General features: G+C 39.3%; 1 protein-coding gene across 1 annotated transcript; it reads left to right on the forward strand.

The window, feature by feature from the left end:
- The first annotated feature begins 320 nt into the window (after positions 1–320).
- mfn1b (mitofusin 1b) lies at positions 321–14514 on the forward strand. Its single transcript, XM_079221333.1, has 18 exons — positions 321–346; positions 811–968; positions 1161–1296; positions 1943–2105; positions 3098–3222; positions 3418–3526; positions 4870–4977; positions 5204–5357; positions 5620–5687; positions 7521–7642; positions 7973–8099; positions 8541–8645; positions 8753–8855; positions 9850–10076; positions 11137–11316; positions 11853–12049; positions 12525–12659; positions 13431–14514. Exons 2-18 carry the CDS (start codon positions 821–823, stop codon positions 13498–13500), a joined length of 2277 nt encoding a protein of 758 aa, XP_079077459.1. The 5' UTR covers positions 321–346; positions 811–820; the 3' UTR covers positions 13501–14514.
- Positions 14515–15946: the final 1432 nt, after the last annotated feature.

Genomic DNA, 15946 nt, shown 5'->3' on the forward strand with positions numbered 1-15946 from the left:
AACAAAAAATGTTTAGAAATATTTAAAACGAACAACTTCAAAAGTATATGCGGCGTAGAGTGAACACAGAGCCGCCGGAGTTGTCCCAAATGGCAAAGGTTGGCTAGCGCTGGTGACGTAATGTTAGGGTATATTACGCAGCAACTTGGATCAACTATGCTTTTATTTTGAAGTTTGTTCCGGAAGCCTTTCTCCTTCCACGGCTAGCTAGCTTGACAGTTGCCATTACAGGATACAAACAGAAGGTTAGCCAGGCTGACAGCAAGGAAAGGGATTATCTGTGCTGTCGCAGTGGATCCATACTGTTGTGTTATGAGAAGAGAACACTGGCTGTGTTAAGACTGTGGTGAGGAAATAATACCGCTATCTAATTGTGCTCACGCTAATTTACTCCCGCGTTGCTGCTTGTGACGTTAGCTAGCTTAACCCGTTAGCTTCGTTTTGGCACCAGCACGCGTCCGCTCGTCTAACGCAACATTTTATAATATTAATCATGAGTAGTTGAGAAAAGCCAAACATATAGAGTCATTGTATGTTATTATCGTGCATCACGTGTATTGAAGTTGCACGATATGACTGTTAACGTCTAGAATGGCTTCACTAAAAGTTGCATAACTTTAGCATGCGTTATTTAACTTGCCAGCTTTTCCTGTAGTGTAACAGTTCACTTAACGTGAACCTAAAAAAAGTTGTTGTTACAACTGCAATATCATCGCAGACAGTAACCGTGCAGTATGATCTAAACACTACGAATCAATCACGTTGTTCATGTCCTGCGTTTGACCTTTCTTGACCCCTCTCGTTGTTTAGATTGAACACCATGGCTGCAGCTCCTCATCTCAGACGGTCAGATTCAGCTCAGGGGGATTTCTCCCCTCTGAAGCGCTTTGTTGTAGCCAAGAAGAAGATCAGCGATGTGTTTGAACAACTTCTGAACTATGTGAAAGAGACTTCCGAGTTTGTAGAAGGTGAGAGGATTTTCTTATCTGTTCTACATAGTAGCAGGTCATATATATATTAATTGGAAATTAATGACAGCTAACAGGAAACGTAGTTTTATGCTAGAAGTTATTACCTTCAAATAATTGTTATCATCTGTCGGGCAACTCTATCTGAATGAGTCATGAAGTCGGTGTTGTTCGTCTGTGTGTTTTGGACAGAAACCTGTGGGAATAAAGCTTTGGAGAACATTGCCAGTCAAGATCAAAAGTTGGAGATTCAGGCATATGCTGACAAACTTGCTGTCATTAAGGATGTGCTGGCACGCAGACACATGAAAGTGGCCTTTTTTGGCAGGTAAAAACGGCTACACACAACATAATTTATTTGTCAAGAATATTGTCTTTACACTTTTCTGATGTGATTCTTAAACAGAGAATATTTTCCATAAAAGCAACCTTTTACAGACATAATCATTGTGAAGTAAAAGACTGCAATTTAAAATAGTCTTTCCCAAAATGAATCAGGTATCTGTTGTGCTTTCACTCTTATGTTCTTTAAATTGAACTGTTATCCTTGAAGGGACATTTCTCACTAACCTCAATTATTTTCCACTGTTAAAACCTATTCTTCATAATTGAGTTTAAACTGGACGTTAATTGAACCATGTTGTGCTCTCCGCTGATGCAAAAGAACGCCTTCAAATGCGAAACACAATAGGGAGTGTGTGTCACAGGATAAAGATTTCCTCTGCTTGATTCAGCAATGACTTGCAGTATCTTGAACCACCTTACATTGAGAACACTACCTGTCACAGGTGAAGCCATATTATCCATTCAGTCTGACCCATTAGTAGCTGCATGTTGGTGTTGCTTTAACATGTAAAGTGAATTAGGATGCGACACCCTCTGACTTTACTTTCATTTTGAGAGTAATTTGAGAAAAATGATTTGGTTCCAAATGCAGTCCATGACTGTTTTGTTTTGTTTTGTTTTGTTTTTAGGACCAGTAATGGTAAAAGCACAGTGGTCAATGCCATGCTGAGGGACCGCGTGCTGCCCAGCGGGATTGGCCACACCACAAACTGCTTTCTCAGTGTAGAGGGCACTGATGAAGACAAGGCCTACCTCAAGACGGAGGGCTCTGATGAGGAAAAGAGCATCAAGGTAAATGTTTATTTAATAACCGCTTTGGTTGGGTTTTTTATGAGTCTCCCATTCATATATTTAGACATTCTTCTTGTTCTAAACTATTGAGAACTACTTTGTGCTTTTACTAGAGTAATTGAGAAGGGCTTTACTGGTATACAGTCTATGGGTTTTACACAAACCAGAATTTGGCCATATTTGGAAATCAGACCATGAGTGATGCTGCACTTCTTCACATTTCCTCTGTTCATTTACTGGTGTTTGCCCACATGCATGAATAACGTTTCTATTCGGTGGTTGGCCTGTGTTGATTTACCTAACCCAACATGTGTGAATGGAGCACATGCGAACATACAGCCATGTTAATATAGACACAGGTATGCAGGTCATTTACGATGGTGTCAGGTGTCTGAAACGAAAGCCTCAGACTCAGTGAACTAAATGAAGTGGACAAAGGTTCAAAATATTAAGCAATCCAATCAGTTTTAATCTGTTTATATTTGTCCTCTTATATTTTCTCAATCTGTCGAGTGCTTTTGCATGGTACTGTCTGCATTGTCGGAAATTAATGTGTGGTTTCTAGTGAAATTAACTTTAATATCTGGTACTGTTAGTTGATACTATAGGAATCGTGGTAGCCTAAAAAAAGCTACCTAAAAACATTCCACTGTTAAATTGTGACCTTATCGGCTGATACTGTAAATTATACCGTCAATGAACCATACATCTTAGAAGTATTGAAGTCTGCCTTTCAACGCTGTAAAAACTAAAAGAACCAACTTTTTATATATTGTAAAAAGTGATTAAAGAAACAACCGTATGCTCAGATTTTCTACCCCACATAGCCTGAGATAGAAAAGTCATAGTTATTAAAATTACAGGAAACATGTTGTCATAATGATGGTAGATAAGGTTGTCTTCAATTCATAATGTAATACATAGCATCTACATTAAAGATAAGTTATTACGTCAACAACCATAACGTCAGTCTATTCACATCTCCTTTATAGACCGTAAACCAGCTGGCTCACGCACTCCACATGGACGAGAGTCTGGACGCCGGCTGTCTCGTCCGTGTGTTTTGGCCAAAGACCAAGTGTGCTCTGCTTCGAGATGACCTGGTGCTTGTGGACAGGTAACATGATCCGTTAATCAGATCTGGACATTTATAAAGTTTACAAATATCAATCTGACAGAATCAAAGACATCAAAGAGTTAGATTCACACAGATGAAGTCAGTTTAGCTGTAGGAAACATATCACGTTCAAATGGACATATTACTTCTCATATTTTATAGATGACATGCATTTGACCTCTTGATCTCTCTTAGCCCAGGGACAGATGTCACATCAGAACTGGACAGCTGGATTGACAAATTTTGCCTGGATGCTGATGTCTTTGTGCTGGTGGCCAACTCTGAATCCACGCTTATGAACACGGTAATGATGCCTCGTGAAATTAGTGATTTGCCAATTTTAGGTCTGACCATTGTTGCCATTCTGCATTAAGGACTATCAATGCTGAGAAGACAGTGATATAATAACTTGAGCTAGGAAGAGGCTGCATTGTTTTTGAACATTAACTTTGCATTAATCATTCAATGATTGATCAAAGGACTTATTTTGTTTATTAGCTGTGAACTCTGTCACTGTCTTGCGTAACATATTTATTACCAGTCAGTTGTCTTTGTGTTTGGACATATACTTTGAAATATATCGTCATAGGTTTAACTGTTTCCATATCTCATTACCACTTGATGTTCCTTTTAAATGTATTCCAGTGTCCACTAAAGGTGATGAGAGTACAGTAATTTGACTACTTGAATTGCCATAACTAATAATAACTCAGCAAAATGGCAAGTTTTTAACTGTCAGTCCTTTATGTGTACTTAAAGGGCCAACGTGGTTGTTTTTGTGGAAAATATGGCTGCCTATGTTTGTATCCAGCCACACAGGCCACACTCTTGTTTCTGTCTGCTCAGGCATTCATGCAATGTGAGGCTGGACACACAGTCGATCACAGAGCTTAACCCTGCCGGGTAGCTCTTAAAGGGAAAGCAAAACACGCATTCCCTTCTGTGCTATCCCATGGAAATAAATCCCACGCATTATTTAAATAATGTAAGATAGTTAAATAGCCGCGTCATGGAGAGCCTGATTTCAGAATATTTCCATTCATGTTACCAAACTACTTTGCTGTTGCGGTGCGCAAAGTAATAAATGGCTTTGCCCGGCCTTAACTCGGATACATAATGCTACTCAAGGAAACATAGGAGCCCCATTCTTCCATGTTTTAAGGTTTTATTTTAAATATTTATTTTTCTCCCATTCCATATGCTGTACACCTTGTTTTAAGGTTGTCTCATTGACATGGGTAGTGTTTTAAATACATACAGTATTCATGAAGTAATATTAATTTTGACTGATTCAACCCTAAAGTTTAAACTTAGACATCTGCTAAAATGCCCACATAATTGAATTGAATCTGCGTCCATATTTTCATGTGATATTCTGAGTAGTTAAATTAAGACAAATAAATGTCTGTTTCGAGATGGAGCAAGATATTGAATGTACTCCAATTACATGTAGGTACTGAATATTTATCAACAATAAATTACGAGTCCGTTAATTTTTATTGTGTCAAAACTAACAGCTTTCTAGAAAAATAAAAGTTTTTAATTGTTTAACAGGGAAAAAGAAAAAGGAGGTATGAAATTAAGTTTTTTTTTTTTTTTTCTGATTTGAGCAACTCTTACCTCTCTTTTCACTCTACTGCCATCTAGGAAAAGCACTTTTTCCACAAAGTGAACGAACGTCTGTCAAAGCCCAACATCTTCATCCTCAACAACCGCTGGGATGCCTCCGCAAACGAACCAGAGTACATGGACGATGTGAGTCAATTGTTTAACATTTGATTATTACAGAATATGTAAATGTCATAATTCTTACAGGTTTGTACAAAACTACCTAACTCTAGGATTAAACCACAAGGATTTTGTTTATTTTGTTTAACAAACTAAATTAGTGTTGGCAATGAGAAATATTTTCATATTTTCAGCCACGCATCCATATCATATTCTGTAGTGCACCTTAAGAATGTGACACCTCTTTGTCCAGGTGAGGAAGCAGCACACAGACCGTTGTGTGAACTTCCTGGTGGAGGAGCTGAAGGTCGTAGACCGCGATCAGGCACCCAACCGCATTTTCTTTGTCTCCGCCAAAGAGGTGCTCAACTCCCGCATGCAACGTGCACAGGGCATGCCTGAAGGAGGTGAGGCATCGCATTTTAATGGAGGATGGAGAAACTTTACATATCCTTGTTTAATATCATCCATAACAGGGTATTTTTGTGGAACCTTATTATGGAGATATTTGGATATCACTAAACTCCATTCACATTGCAAATGACAAACAATAATTAAAAACGTGATTACAATTCAAGTCAATAAACAGTTATTTATTGTTTACCTGATGTATAATGTGTCTGTGCTATTTTTCATTTTTACATACAATGTGATCATTTCATCCAACAGGTGGAGCCCTGGCTGAGGGCTTCCAGGAGAGACTGAAGGAGTTCCAATGCTTTGAGAGGAGGTTTGAGGTGTGTGTGTGTGTGTGTCTGTGTGTGTCTGTGTCTGTGTGTGTGTGTCTGTGTGTGTCCGTCCGTCTGACCGTCCGTCCTCTCAATATCTTCCAATAATCGCATACCCACTTCTCAAAGCATGATCTATTTCTTGTCTGAATCAGATTTTATAGAATATAGAGCAGTTTTCAATGATTTTGGCATATTTGTAATTCAACACTGGTTTATGTGCGACCATAAAGTCAACAGTTCCTCTGAGAGGAAAGAAGTGTCGAGCCAAAAACAGCACAGATGCTGATTTAAGATGATAAACATTGCGGTTGGTGTATCATCGAAGCCAATCCTTCTGACATTGTCTGGCTGCTGCTGGTGAGAATGAGTTTCAACCGGGGAGAATGGGAATCACTGTTTTCTTTTTTTTTTCATTCATTCAGACCAAGAGATACAGACAGCAGCTGCTTTATCAGACGCTGAACCCTGAGCTTATTTTATTCTGAGAAATTCAGTTGCCTGGTGAAAGTGTGTGTGTGTGTGTGTTCGCGCATCTTTTTAAAATCGTGTGTTTAAGATTATTGCATGGAGAAAGATATTGAATAAAACAAGACACAACCAAAGTTCTTCTAACAGTTAAAGACTGAGCAGTCGACTACTCAATCTTGGATCAGTGGTTAGGTTTCCCCACCAATCATTCGACATGAAGCTGGCGGCTCCAGGGCCTTCTAGACCAATCACTGTGCCTTCTCCATCAACCTGCGTCTTCATTGCTGAAGTCTAGATTCACTTAGGCGAGGACATCCATTTGTTCTCATTCCAAGTTGATTTTGTTCTGTTTTAACTTTCATTTAAATGTTTTCTGTGATTTCATTATAACATCAGGAATTTAACTGTGTCCATCCCGGGAGGAAATTATCATTGCATTAAATCTATAATCCTTAAGATTGCAGTCATGGGTGGTTTGACTACTCCTGTGACTGCTGTTTAATACTATAATAATAATAATAATGTCCCAAGCGTTTGTTAAGCAGTGCCTTTGTCAGAAATACAACCGCACCTGTCGTATCTGTTTACATTGCAGCCAAACAAACCTCTAAATTTGTCAATAACCAGAGCAACTGTGATCGGATTTCGTGCTGAACGTGCCTCAAGTCGTTCTCCACACAGCGGCAGGATGCAGTAAATTTACTCCTGAGGAGTTCAGGGTGTGCAGCCTGTTTCACAATACAAGCCCCATGGATTTGACCAGTTTAGTGCAGCTCTGATGCATCATTCGGAGAGTGAACAGTTAATGACGAGCCTGTTGTTAATGAGATAAAATCACACTGGATTACATGCACGCTACTGTGAATTCCACTTGTATTTGAAGGCACTTTGAATGGAATGTGGGAATAATGGACACATTAATGGTTTGGAATTTATCAAAATCTTAAGGATTGTAACTATAAGAGAAACAACAAATAACAATAGTGCTGTAAATATAATCTGCTTCTTTTGTGTGGCATAGGGAATTATCACAAATAATCATTTATCCCAAAATGACACTATTCCTACTTTTATGTTTCAGTGTTTTTGTCTTTCACTCTCATTCTTGATTGTTTACGCTTGATATGTTTATATAATTTTCCTGTGGCTTTACCAACACATTACTGTGACATTGCAATCTGTGGGCTGTGGGACACAAGATACACACTCTGCTGCTGTCATTTTCACACCTGTGTTTTTTGTTCTCTTAAGTTAAAGTAGCAGGTGTCTATCTTGTCTTCTGTTCGTCCCTGGTAGCGTGCAAGTTCATGCGCTCTACCCAGCAGCAGCCCCTATAGCTGTCACAGTAACTCGTGTGTTATGGCCTCGCAGGAGTGTATCTCGCAGTCAGCAGTGAAAACAAAGTTTGAGCAGCACACTATCAGGGCCAAGCAGATCACAGAAAAGGTCAAGAGCATCATGGACGCCATCAACATCGAGGCGGCAGAAAAGAGGTGATTATCTTGTTCTGTACATAGTCTTTTAGTGGGAATGGATTGGTGGACATTACTTTTTATGGTGGTCTGATGTTGTCTTATGATGGCTTATAGAGGTGATCTATGAAACTAAATAAATATGTTCGGGTAAGATGATTTGAATGGCATTTTGTTGAATAAGAGGGATGAATTAACTAGTAAAATATCAGTGGGATTTCTTAAAAATGATGCTTTCTACTATGTTTCTTTTTGTGTATCTTTACTACCTGATTCTTTTTGACAGCAATAGCGTTCAGCTGGTAGTTTGCATTTGTGACTTTATTTCCTGTTGGTGGGGTGGGGCCTCAGAGTGGCGGCTCTGGAAGACCGAGAGTATCAGATGGACCGGCTGGAGTTTGTCAGGAATCAGCTCAACTTGCTGATTGATGATATAAAGAAGAAGATCAAGGCCATCAGTGAGGACGTGGCATCGAAGGTAATGACAACAACTGGTGGAAGAACTTTTGTAGAAGACTTTAACAACATAAAATCTTCCCATTTGAGAAGATGAAAACAGCTAGTTGTGGGCATTTTGCTTGATTTTTATGAAACAGAAATTGCAGGTTAACCCACTAATTATTTCACTCCTTCTCTAAATGAATTTACTCTGAATGTCTCTCATATAAATACCTCAAATACAATGGTTTCATGCAGTTTTTAAACGAAGTCTGTACTGGGAGTAGAAAACCTAAAAACACATTGATTGAAACCAAGAACAGAAGTGGTCTTGCGTGTAGATGTCCACCAGAAAAGACCAATATATGCTATTTAATGCACCAGCTTGAGATCTTATGTGTTGCCGTTTCTTTTTTTAGTAGGACATATAAGGCCTGCTCCTGTGCTGTAGCTGACTCATAACTGGTTTTGTTTCATCCAGGTATCCAGTGCCATGGGAGAGGAAATCTGCCGTCTCCACGTGATCGTTGACGAGTTCCACAGTGACTTCCACCCCTCGTCACATGTCCTCAAGATCTACAAGTCTGTAAGTAGTGGCACAGATTAATTATTTGTGACTGCACCTTTCCTTGGAAATAATCTCCCTTTTTTTGTATTGACTGCTTTCTCATGTGACTCCTGTTCTGTTTGCAGGAGCTGCTGTCTCACGTGGAGGAGGGGATGGGCAAGAACCTGGCCTTCCGCTGCTCCAACGCTGTCAACGCTTCTGTCCAGTCCTCTCAGAATTTCATGATGGGTAATTACACTGGAAACATGACTGGACTGAATAATGAGATCTCTTTTGTAGTAATATTGCATTGTCTGTGTGACGGTTTAGCTCAAGACTTACCAAGAACAAATCTGTTCAGCACAAGCTTTGGCCTCAGCCTGTAGCCCTGAGGTTTAGCCATCAGGGGTAAATAGTTCTTTCTGCTGACCCAAAAGGTTTGCTAAGATAAGTGAAATAATAATAATCTGCACTCCATCAGTCACATCTCAGTGATCAAAGTGAATCACATCATCAGCAAAGGGATTATAGCCTTCTTGTATTGTTGAGTGTATCATCTTAATAAAGAGAAACCCCAAACTAGTTTTAAAGGTCAAGGAATTCAATACTTGTATAGAAAGTTACATCAGCCCAGATTTCTACTCCTCCATTGTTTTTATCCCCTCAATAACTAATTTAGAGAGTGCTGCTAAACTTAGTCAAAACCTTTTGGGCGATCAGGCTTTGATCTGCAACGTCCATCGCTCTGCTAAATTTACCCTCCTCGCTGAATGCCATCATCCCATGTCCCATTATTCTCCAAGTGCGTCACTATGACAGGCACGCATGCAAGCTGTGCTCAGTGACAGTGACGTTGAAAAGGTGTTAATGTGCCCTCTGATGAAAAGGACTCAGGTGCTGTTATGAAATTGTGGTGTGCCTTTTTCCCCCCTCGGGAGGTATAAAGAAAACCAGGATATTCAAATTGTGTGTAGTGTTGTGTAGTGGTGGCTTTGTTTTCTTTGTCATCATGTGTTGCTATGTTCTACCCCATTCTACCCAAATATGTATTATTTTGCTGAAATGTATTTTCACAAAATGTTAAAGTACTTATTTGGAAGAAAAGTCCCTTAACGCGGGTATATATTTCCCCCGCGCATCAGTGCGTGTTTAAAATACAAACTAATCCACAAATGATCCCATAACTGCTGTGTGTTTCTGTCTATTTCTATTGTATTCTCATACATGTTTTCTCTCTCTCCAGAGAGCATGCTCCCTCTGCTTCCCTCTGCGGCCCAGAGCCAAGTCCACATGCTGGTGCCGAGCAGGAAGTTTGACCTGAGTTACGACCTAAACTGCGCCACACTTTGCAATGACTTCCAGGAAAACATTGAGTTCCAGTTTTCGTTGGGCTGGACAACGTTAGTCCACCGCTTCCTGGGATCTGTCAACGCGCAGAGAGCGCTCAAACTGGTGGATCAGAACTTCCAGGTACAGACTAGCATTTTTGGGAAAGAGAGAGCTGATTTCTTACATTTAATATGTTCTGCTCTGCTGTTGTATTGTATATATTGAGTATTTTTTATACTTAATATGTTTATGTTTACTCTGTAACGTGCTTGCTGCTACCACAAACAAATTCCCCCCTGGAGATGAATAAAGTATCTATCTATCCATCTATCTATCTATACTTCTATCCCTCTATAATGTCAATAATGCTTCCTATTTTTGGTGGTATGTGGCTTAGTTCAAGTAACACAAAATATTAGTGATGGCGAGATGAAGCTTCCTGAAGCATTGAAGCTTTCCATCCAATTGGTTTGCTCATGTGCCGACGCTTCACGGAGCTTCATTTGCTCTACTGCGCCACCAAGTGGACAATACATGTAAAACAAGCAGAGTAATCATAACGACACCATGGCTTTGGTGTGTGAAGCTTTAAATTGAATAGATTATGTTTGTGATGCCAATACATCAATTATTAACCTATTAATGTTGTGTCTATCTTTATGATATAATGGCGGGGTCAAAATCAAAACTCGAAACCAATTGGGAGAGAGTTGTGATGTGACTGTGGGTCAGTGGTTAGAATATCCGACTTTCAGTCAGAGGATTGGTGTTTCGAGCCTCAGCTGCGTTAGTCCATGTTGATGTGTCCAATTTTTTAAGTAAAAATAAGAACTTTTCCACAGTGCTGGGCTTTTTGAGACTATTTCGCCTGCTTTATAAAATACCCTTTCACAGGCACACATGAAGCTGGGTACAGAGAGGAAGGGGGGAAATCCATTGAGTTTCGCTGCCTCTTATATTTCAAATCGCACGGCAAACCCACGAACCATTTTCTGAATCAATCACGTGGTACGGCCGGCTCGCGAAGCTTCGAACGTCATCACATACGTCATCGACACAAGCCTCGATTCGCGCTTCACCAAAATCTACCTGGATTACTCGACACGCGCATCGAAGCCTCGACACGAAAGGACACATCACTACAAAATATACATTGAAGAAAATCTGATTTTGTTTTTAAAACTCTGCTGTCATTCATCAGGGCTCCCGACCAGCGCTGCCTTTGGCCCTCACGCCCTCCTCAGGACCCCCGTCCATGACAGCGCCGCCCAACAACGAAACAGCCCTCATGACCCAAGAGGACTTGATGGTAGCCGTGGCAACCAACGTGGCATCCCTCACCTCCCGCACTTCAATGAGCGTTATCGTCGTTGGAGGAGTGGTATGTTGTTTCCAAAAATGTATCTTGCATGTTAACATCTGGGACAGATGTGCATATACAGTTCAACACAATGCTGTTTTTTCTTCTGTGCATTTCATCTCAGAGGAGCTTCTGTTTGGAAAATATTACATTTAAATGTGCGTAAAATAATGAGTTAACTCTCACACTTGGCTCCAAATTGTGGAATAAAACTTCTCAAGAATTTGCATTCAAATATTTTTTTTTATGTATTGAGATTTTTAGTTTGCAGCCTATTAGTGATTCTAGCCAACTTTAGGTTGCAGGAAACTGTCAACCTAAAGTTGCTGTAGGTTATGGCGATCAAAAGAAGTAACTTGTGCAGAAGTTATTTTCACTTGTGGATTACTCAAATCAGGTGTAAATATTTGAATGCAAAGAACCAGAAAACTTCTTTTTTAATGACATTTCATACAAATGCAGGACATTGCTCTGAACAGAAAGGACGATCAAATTATAAGGCAGTTAACACAGTTTTTTCTTGTTTATTGGTAACATTTATTTATTCATTTTCTAAGGTGTGGAAAACGGTTGGCTGGAAGCTGATAGCTCTGTCGGCCTCGCTGTACGGCTTGCTGTACCTGTACGAGAGACTCACCTGGACCACGAAGGCAAAGGAGCGCACTCTGAAGCGCCAGTTTGTGGACTACGCAACAGAGAAGCTGCAGCTCATAGTCAGCTTTACTAGTGCCAACTGTAGCCACCAGGTCCAACAGTAAGTCTGGATACACACTCATTTCTGTCATTTTATAAGATTAATTTGACTACACAGAGCAGGACATGAAGGAGTTCGCAAGTACTCTATATGCTTACATATACTGTAGTACAGTGGTTCTCAAATGGGGTACTATTACCTCTGGGGGTACTGGAGATTTAAAAAAAAAAATATTCAAAATTAGCATGAATTCAAAAATCCTTTAAAAAGTTATTTAATAAATATTCAATAATATAAGTGCAAGTTCTTAAACTGAATTGTATATATTCTATATTAAATCAGACAGTGATGGCACAGCGCTGTGTATTACATAGTTTTTTTTGACACCACTTCTTTGCACCATTCCTCAATTTTCTGTCAGTGTTATTTAACCTACTGACAACCTGACTTGCCATAATGTTCCTAATGTTGCTCTCCCCTCTGTAGCAGGGCTAAATAAATAAGCACTGCAATTCTGTGCCCTCTGTGTTGCCAGGGAGATGGCGGCGACCTTTGCTCGGCTGTGTCAGCAGGTGGACCAAACGCAGAAAGAGCTCGAGGCCGAAATCCGCCAACTGACAGCCAACATAGATCAGCTGGAGTCTGTCCAGAGCCACTCCAAGATCCTGCGGTCAGTGCGGACTTCATTGGGGGCAACATTAACTGAGGGGGGGGCAGTAGTTGACTTTTTGGGAAGGTCTCGTCTGGGGGAGATGAATATCCTCCATGAGATGAGTGCTACTACGGGAACAGCAAGCAAATGACAAGAACTGGAGACGATCAAATTCTACATCCATACGTGACCAAATCTTTCAGAGCTGAAAAAGAAATTGGTGTTTTTTTTCAACAACTTAAGCTTGCTGCACAATCCTGCTGGCAGTTAACAGATTCACAGTTTGAATTAAAATGATTTAGTCATAAATAAATAATTTGCGCAGGATGCGGCTCCTGTGTACAAAATGACATTTGTTAGCAGACCTGATGATGCTGCCTGAGTAGTTTTTCAGCTTTAACTATACTCATGTTTGGGAAAGAGAACGAATAACACAGAAAGGAAATATAAATTAGTATTTAGTAATACTAAAGTTGTGTACTGATATGAAAGTATAAAAGTGTACGTAATTGTGTCACAATACTTCAAACATAAATATGGGTGGAAATGTGCAAATGAATGCTTTAAACAGGGATTGTATGCAGGTCGGGAAAGTCTTTACTACCACCTGTTATTGAAAGGTTTGGGTATTAAATGTTTGGCACAGCAGTTAGATATTCAGTCTTGATATTCATATGATGTTGCAGAACAGCGCTGCAAATAAACAGTTTAACAGTGAGAAATGCATTACAGTGTACTTGTGATTTAAATGAAGTTGGTCCGTATCTGACGTGTTTGTTTCCTCTGCAGACACAAAGCGACGGACCTGGAGAAACAGTTGGAGGTGTTCACAAACCAGTACCTGCATCCTCAGCAGTGAGCTGCTCTTATCACCCTGCGCTCCACAGTTTGGCTCTCGTTGAGCCAATCCTTCTTCAGCCTCACGGAGCCCTGTTCCCTCGTCTCCTAAACTACACCACAGTTTCTGTGCGGACAGTATTGCTGGAAAGATGAATCTATTCAAAGAAATCTATCGATTTGTTTTGATAATAGGAAAGGTCAGACAAGAATACCAAACGACTGCAGCTTCTCGAGTGTGAAGATTTGGTTCCTTTGTCATTTGTAAAATTGTAAAAAAGTTTTTTCTTTTCCTTCCTTTTTTGTTTTTGTCACACCAAATAGTCAACAAGAAAAAAACATTGATAAATTGATAATGAAAATAATCAGTAATTTCACTCTTAACGGACAGAGGAGAGTGAAGGCCCAGACATGACAGTATTCCCCCCTCCCACTGCCAACACTGGGTGTTTCAGGTGCTCGAGAAACAGCAGTGAACCAACTGCCTGTAAGACAGAAATGAGGACTCATTATGCGCAAAGATACGCCACAAGGCTGTATTAGAATCTCGAAGGCTACTGTCGGGTGCTATATTTTGACGCTATTGTGCTTCTAACTGTGAATATGCCTTTTTTGACTAACTTTTCTGAAGAAAATTAAGTTTGAGTGTCTGTAAGACTGTACATGTATCTTTTCGGGCACATGATCTGTTGTGTTAGCATCAAAAAATAAATATATTTAATAATAAAAGAGAAACTGTTTTCCTTAATTATAAGGACCTAGTTGAAGTTAATTGAGAGAAAATCATTCGAGTAAAAAGGGAAAGCATGTTTTTCACATACTGTCGTTTCATGTTCTATTTTCTAATTATCCGAACTGTATAGATCCAAAGCTTTGGAAGACCTCATATATTTTATAATATCCTACTTTATTTATAACCGTTGGACCTAAAATGACAATAACACCAGTCCACACTTGGTAAAAATGTCTTTTCTTTTTCTTGAATGCGTGTTGAAATACCTCCCAGATTTGCCTGATTGTATTAAATCTGCCACAATCTAAAAATAATTTTGTGAATTTATTTGGAAGACTTTTTACTATCAGCGCCTCTGTGTCCATGTATAGTTCGTATTGTGCACAAACGACACGTCTCCATGACTGCTGGCAAGAAAACATGGATGTAAAGGATGCACTGTTTAGAATCATCTTTTTAACTGCTTTGCACTTTTTTTTTAATGAAGGAAATGTTTATTCTATTATGTGCTTTAGTCTCATGACATGTTTTTTGTATAAAGAACTTTGGTCGACGAGCCCATAGAACTGCTTATATGTCGCTCAACAACTCAAACTCTTCAACCATTACGTATGTTCCTTTGGCTACAGATTGAGCACAAGGATCTGGATCTGCTCGCCGGCGACACGTCTGGGAAAACATATAATCATGTGGATGTTGCATTTTGGGCCGTAACTTAACCCTCCAGTTATGTTCGTTTCTTAGGTACAGCAATCATGTTTAATCATCCAAAAAATCCTAATAACTATAAATTGTACTTTATCACCAACACCATTACTAACAAATCAATCATAGTTCAATTAGGATAACTCACTTGTTTTTATGAAAAATACATGTTCAAAATATCTTTTTAGGTACATTGAATTGCATTAGTTTACCATAACATGTATTTGTATCTACATTTTATCTGCATTTTTAAACTTTCTTTTTTGCATGGGGTGATAAATAAGAGATGAGACACCTCTGCTGTTCAGGGTCATATTTACCCACTCACTCAAAATCAAGCCAAATGAGACATAAGGATGTATATTGAAAGTCAACTTTATGTTTATGTCGATAGAGTTATAGTGCCATTTATAGAATGACTGTGTTGAGTTTGTACACACTTCTGACCTCTTATAGCCTCCACTTTCACTGTCGGGTCAAACGGACCCGACCATCATCTCCGTAATATAAACCTGCAGGGGGGGGGTTGCAAATACATGATTATTTTTTAGTTTAAAAATGTATGTTACACTTGATAATGATTTTCAAACTTTACAACAAAACAGGAGGGAGTTGACTCATTGGAGGAACATGGAACCTCAAGGCGGTAATTCAAATTTTTACACTTGTTCCAGCTGTTAGAAATATTAATAAAATAAACAGTGGTGGATATTGCATAATCAAATATAAATACATTTCAGTTTTTGGCCTAAAAACAAATTTAACATATTTAACATATTTAAATGTGTCCCTTTCTACTAAACATTTAAGACAATGGAACTTTGCTGTCAAAATGAGCCTGTGTAATTTGTCCAGAATATTCCACCAGGAAGCATAGATAGTAATAGTTTTGTCTCATTTGGTCTTTTTTTCCAGGTGCTTCGCATAAATGAAAGTGGGTTTCTCCTAATATGGGCCTTGTTTGTTCCTGAATGAAACTAATTTCTATGAAAGAAAAATACTGTACAAAGTTAGTATCAGTATACGGTCT

The sequence above is a fragment of the Taurulus bubalis genome (genome assembly GCF_910589615.1).
Source record: "Taurulus bubalis genome assembly, chromosome: 7".
Lineage (NCBI taxonomy): Eukaryota > Metazoa > Chordata > Actinopteri > Perciformes > Cottidae > Taurulus > Taurulus bubalis.

Bases quoted from the DNA above. Each gene is read 5' to 3' on its own strand.
- mfn1b (XM_079221333.1), top strand. From the start codon at position 821: ATGGCTGCAGCTCCTCATCTCAGACGGTCAGATTCAGCTCAGGGGGAT. The intron at 1,297-1,942 runs GTAAAAACGGCT...TTTTGTTTTTAG, and splicing joins AAAGTGGCCTTTTTTGGCAG to GACCAGTAATGGTAAAAGCA. The intron at 5,688-7,520 runs GTGTGTGTGTGT...ATGGCCTCGCAG, and splicing joins GCTTTGAGAGGAGGTTTGAG to GAGTGTATCTCGCAGTCAGC.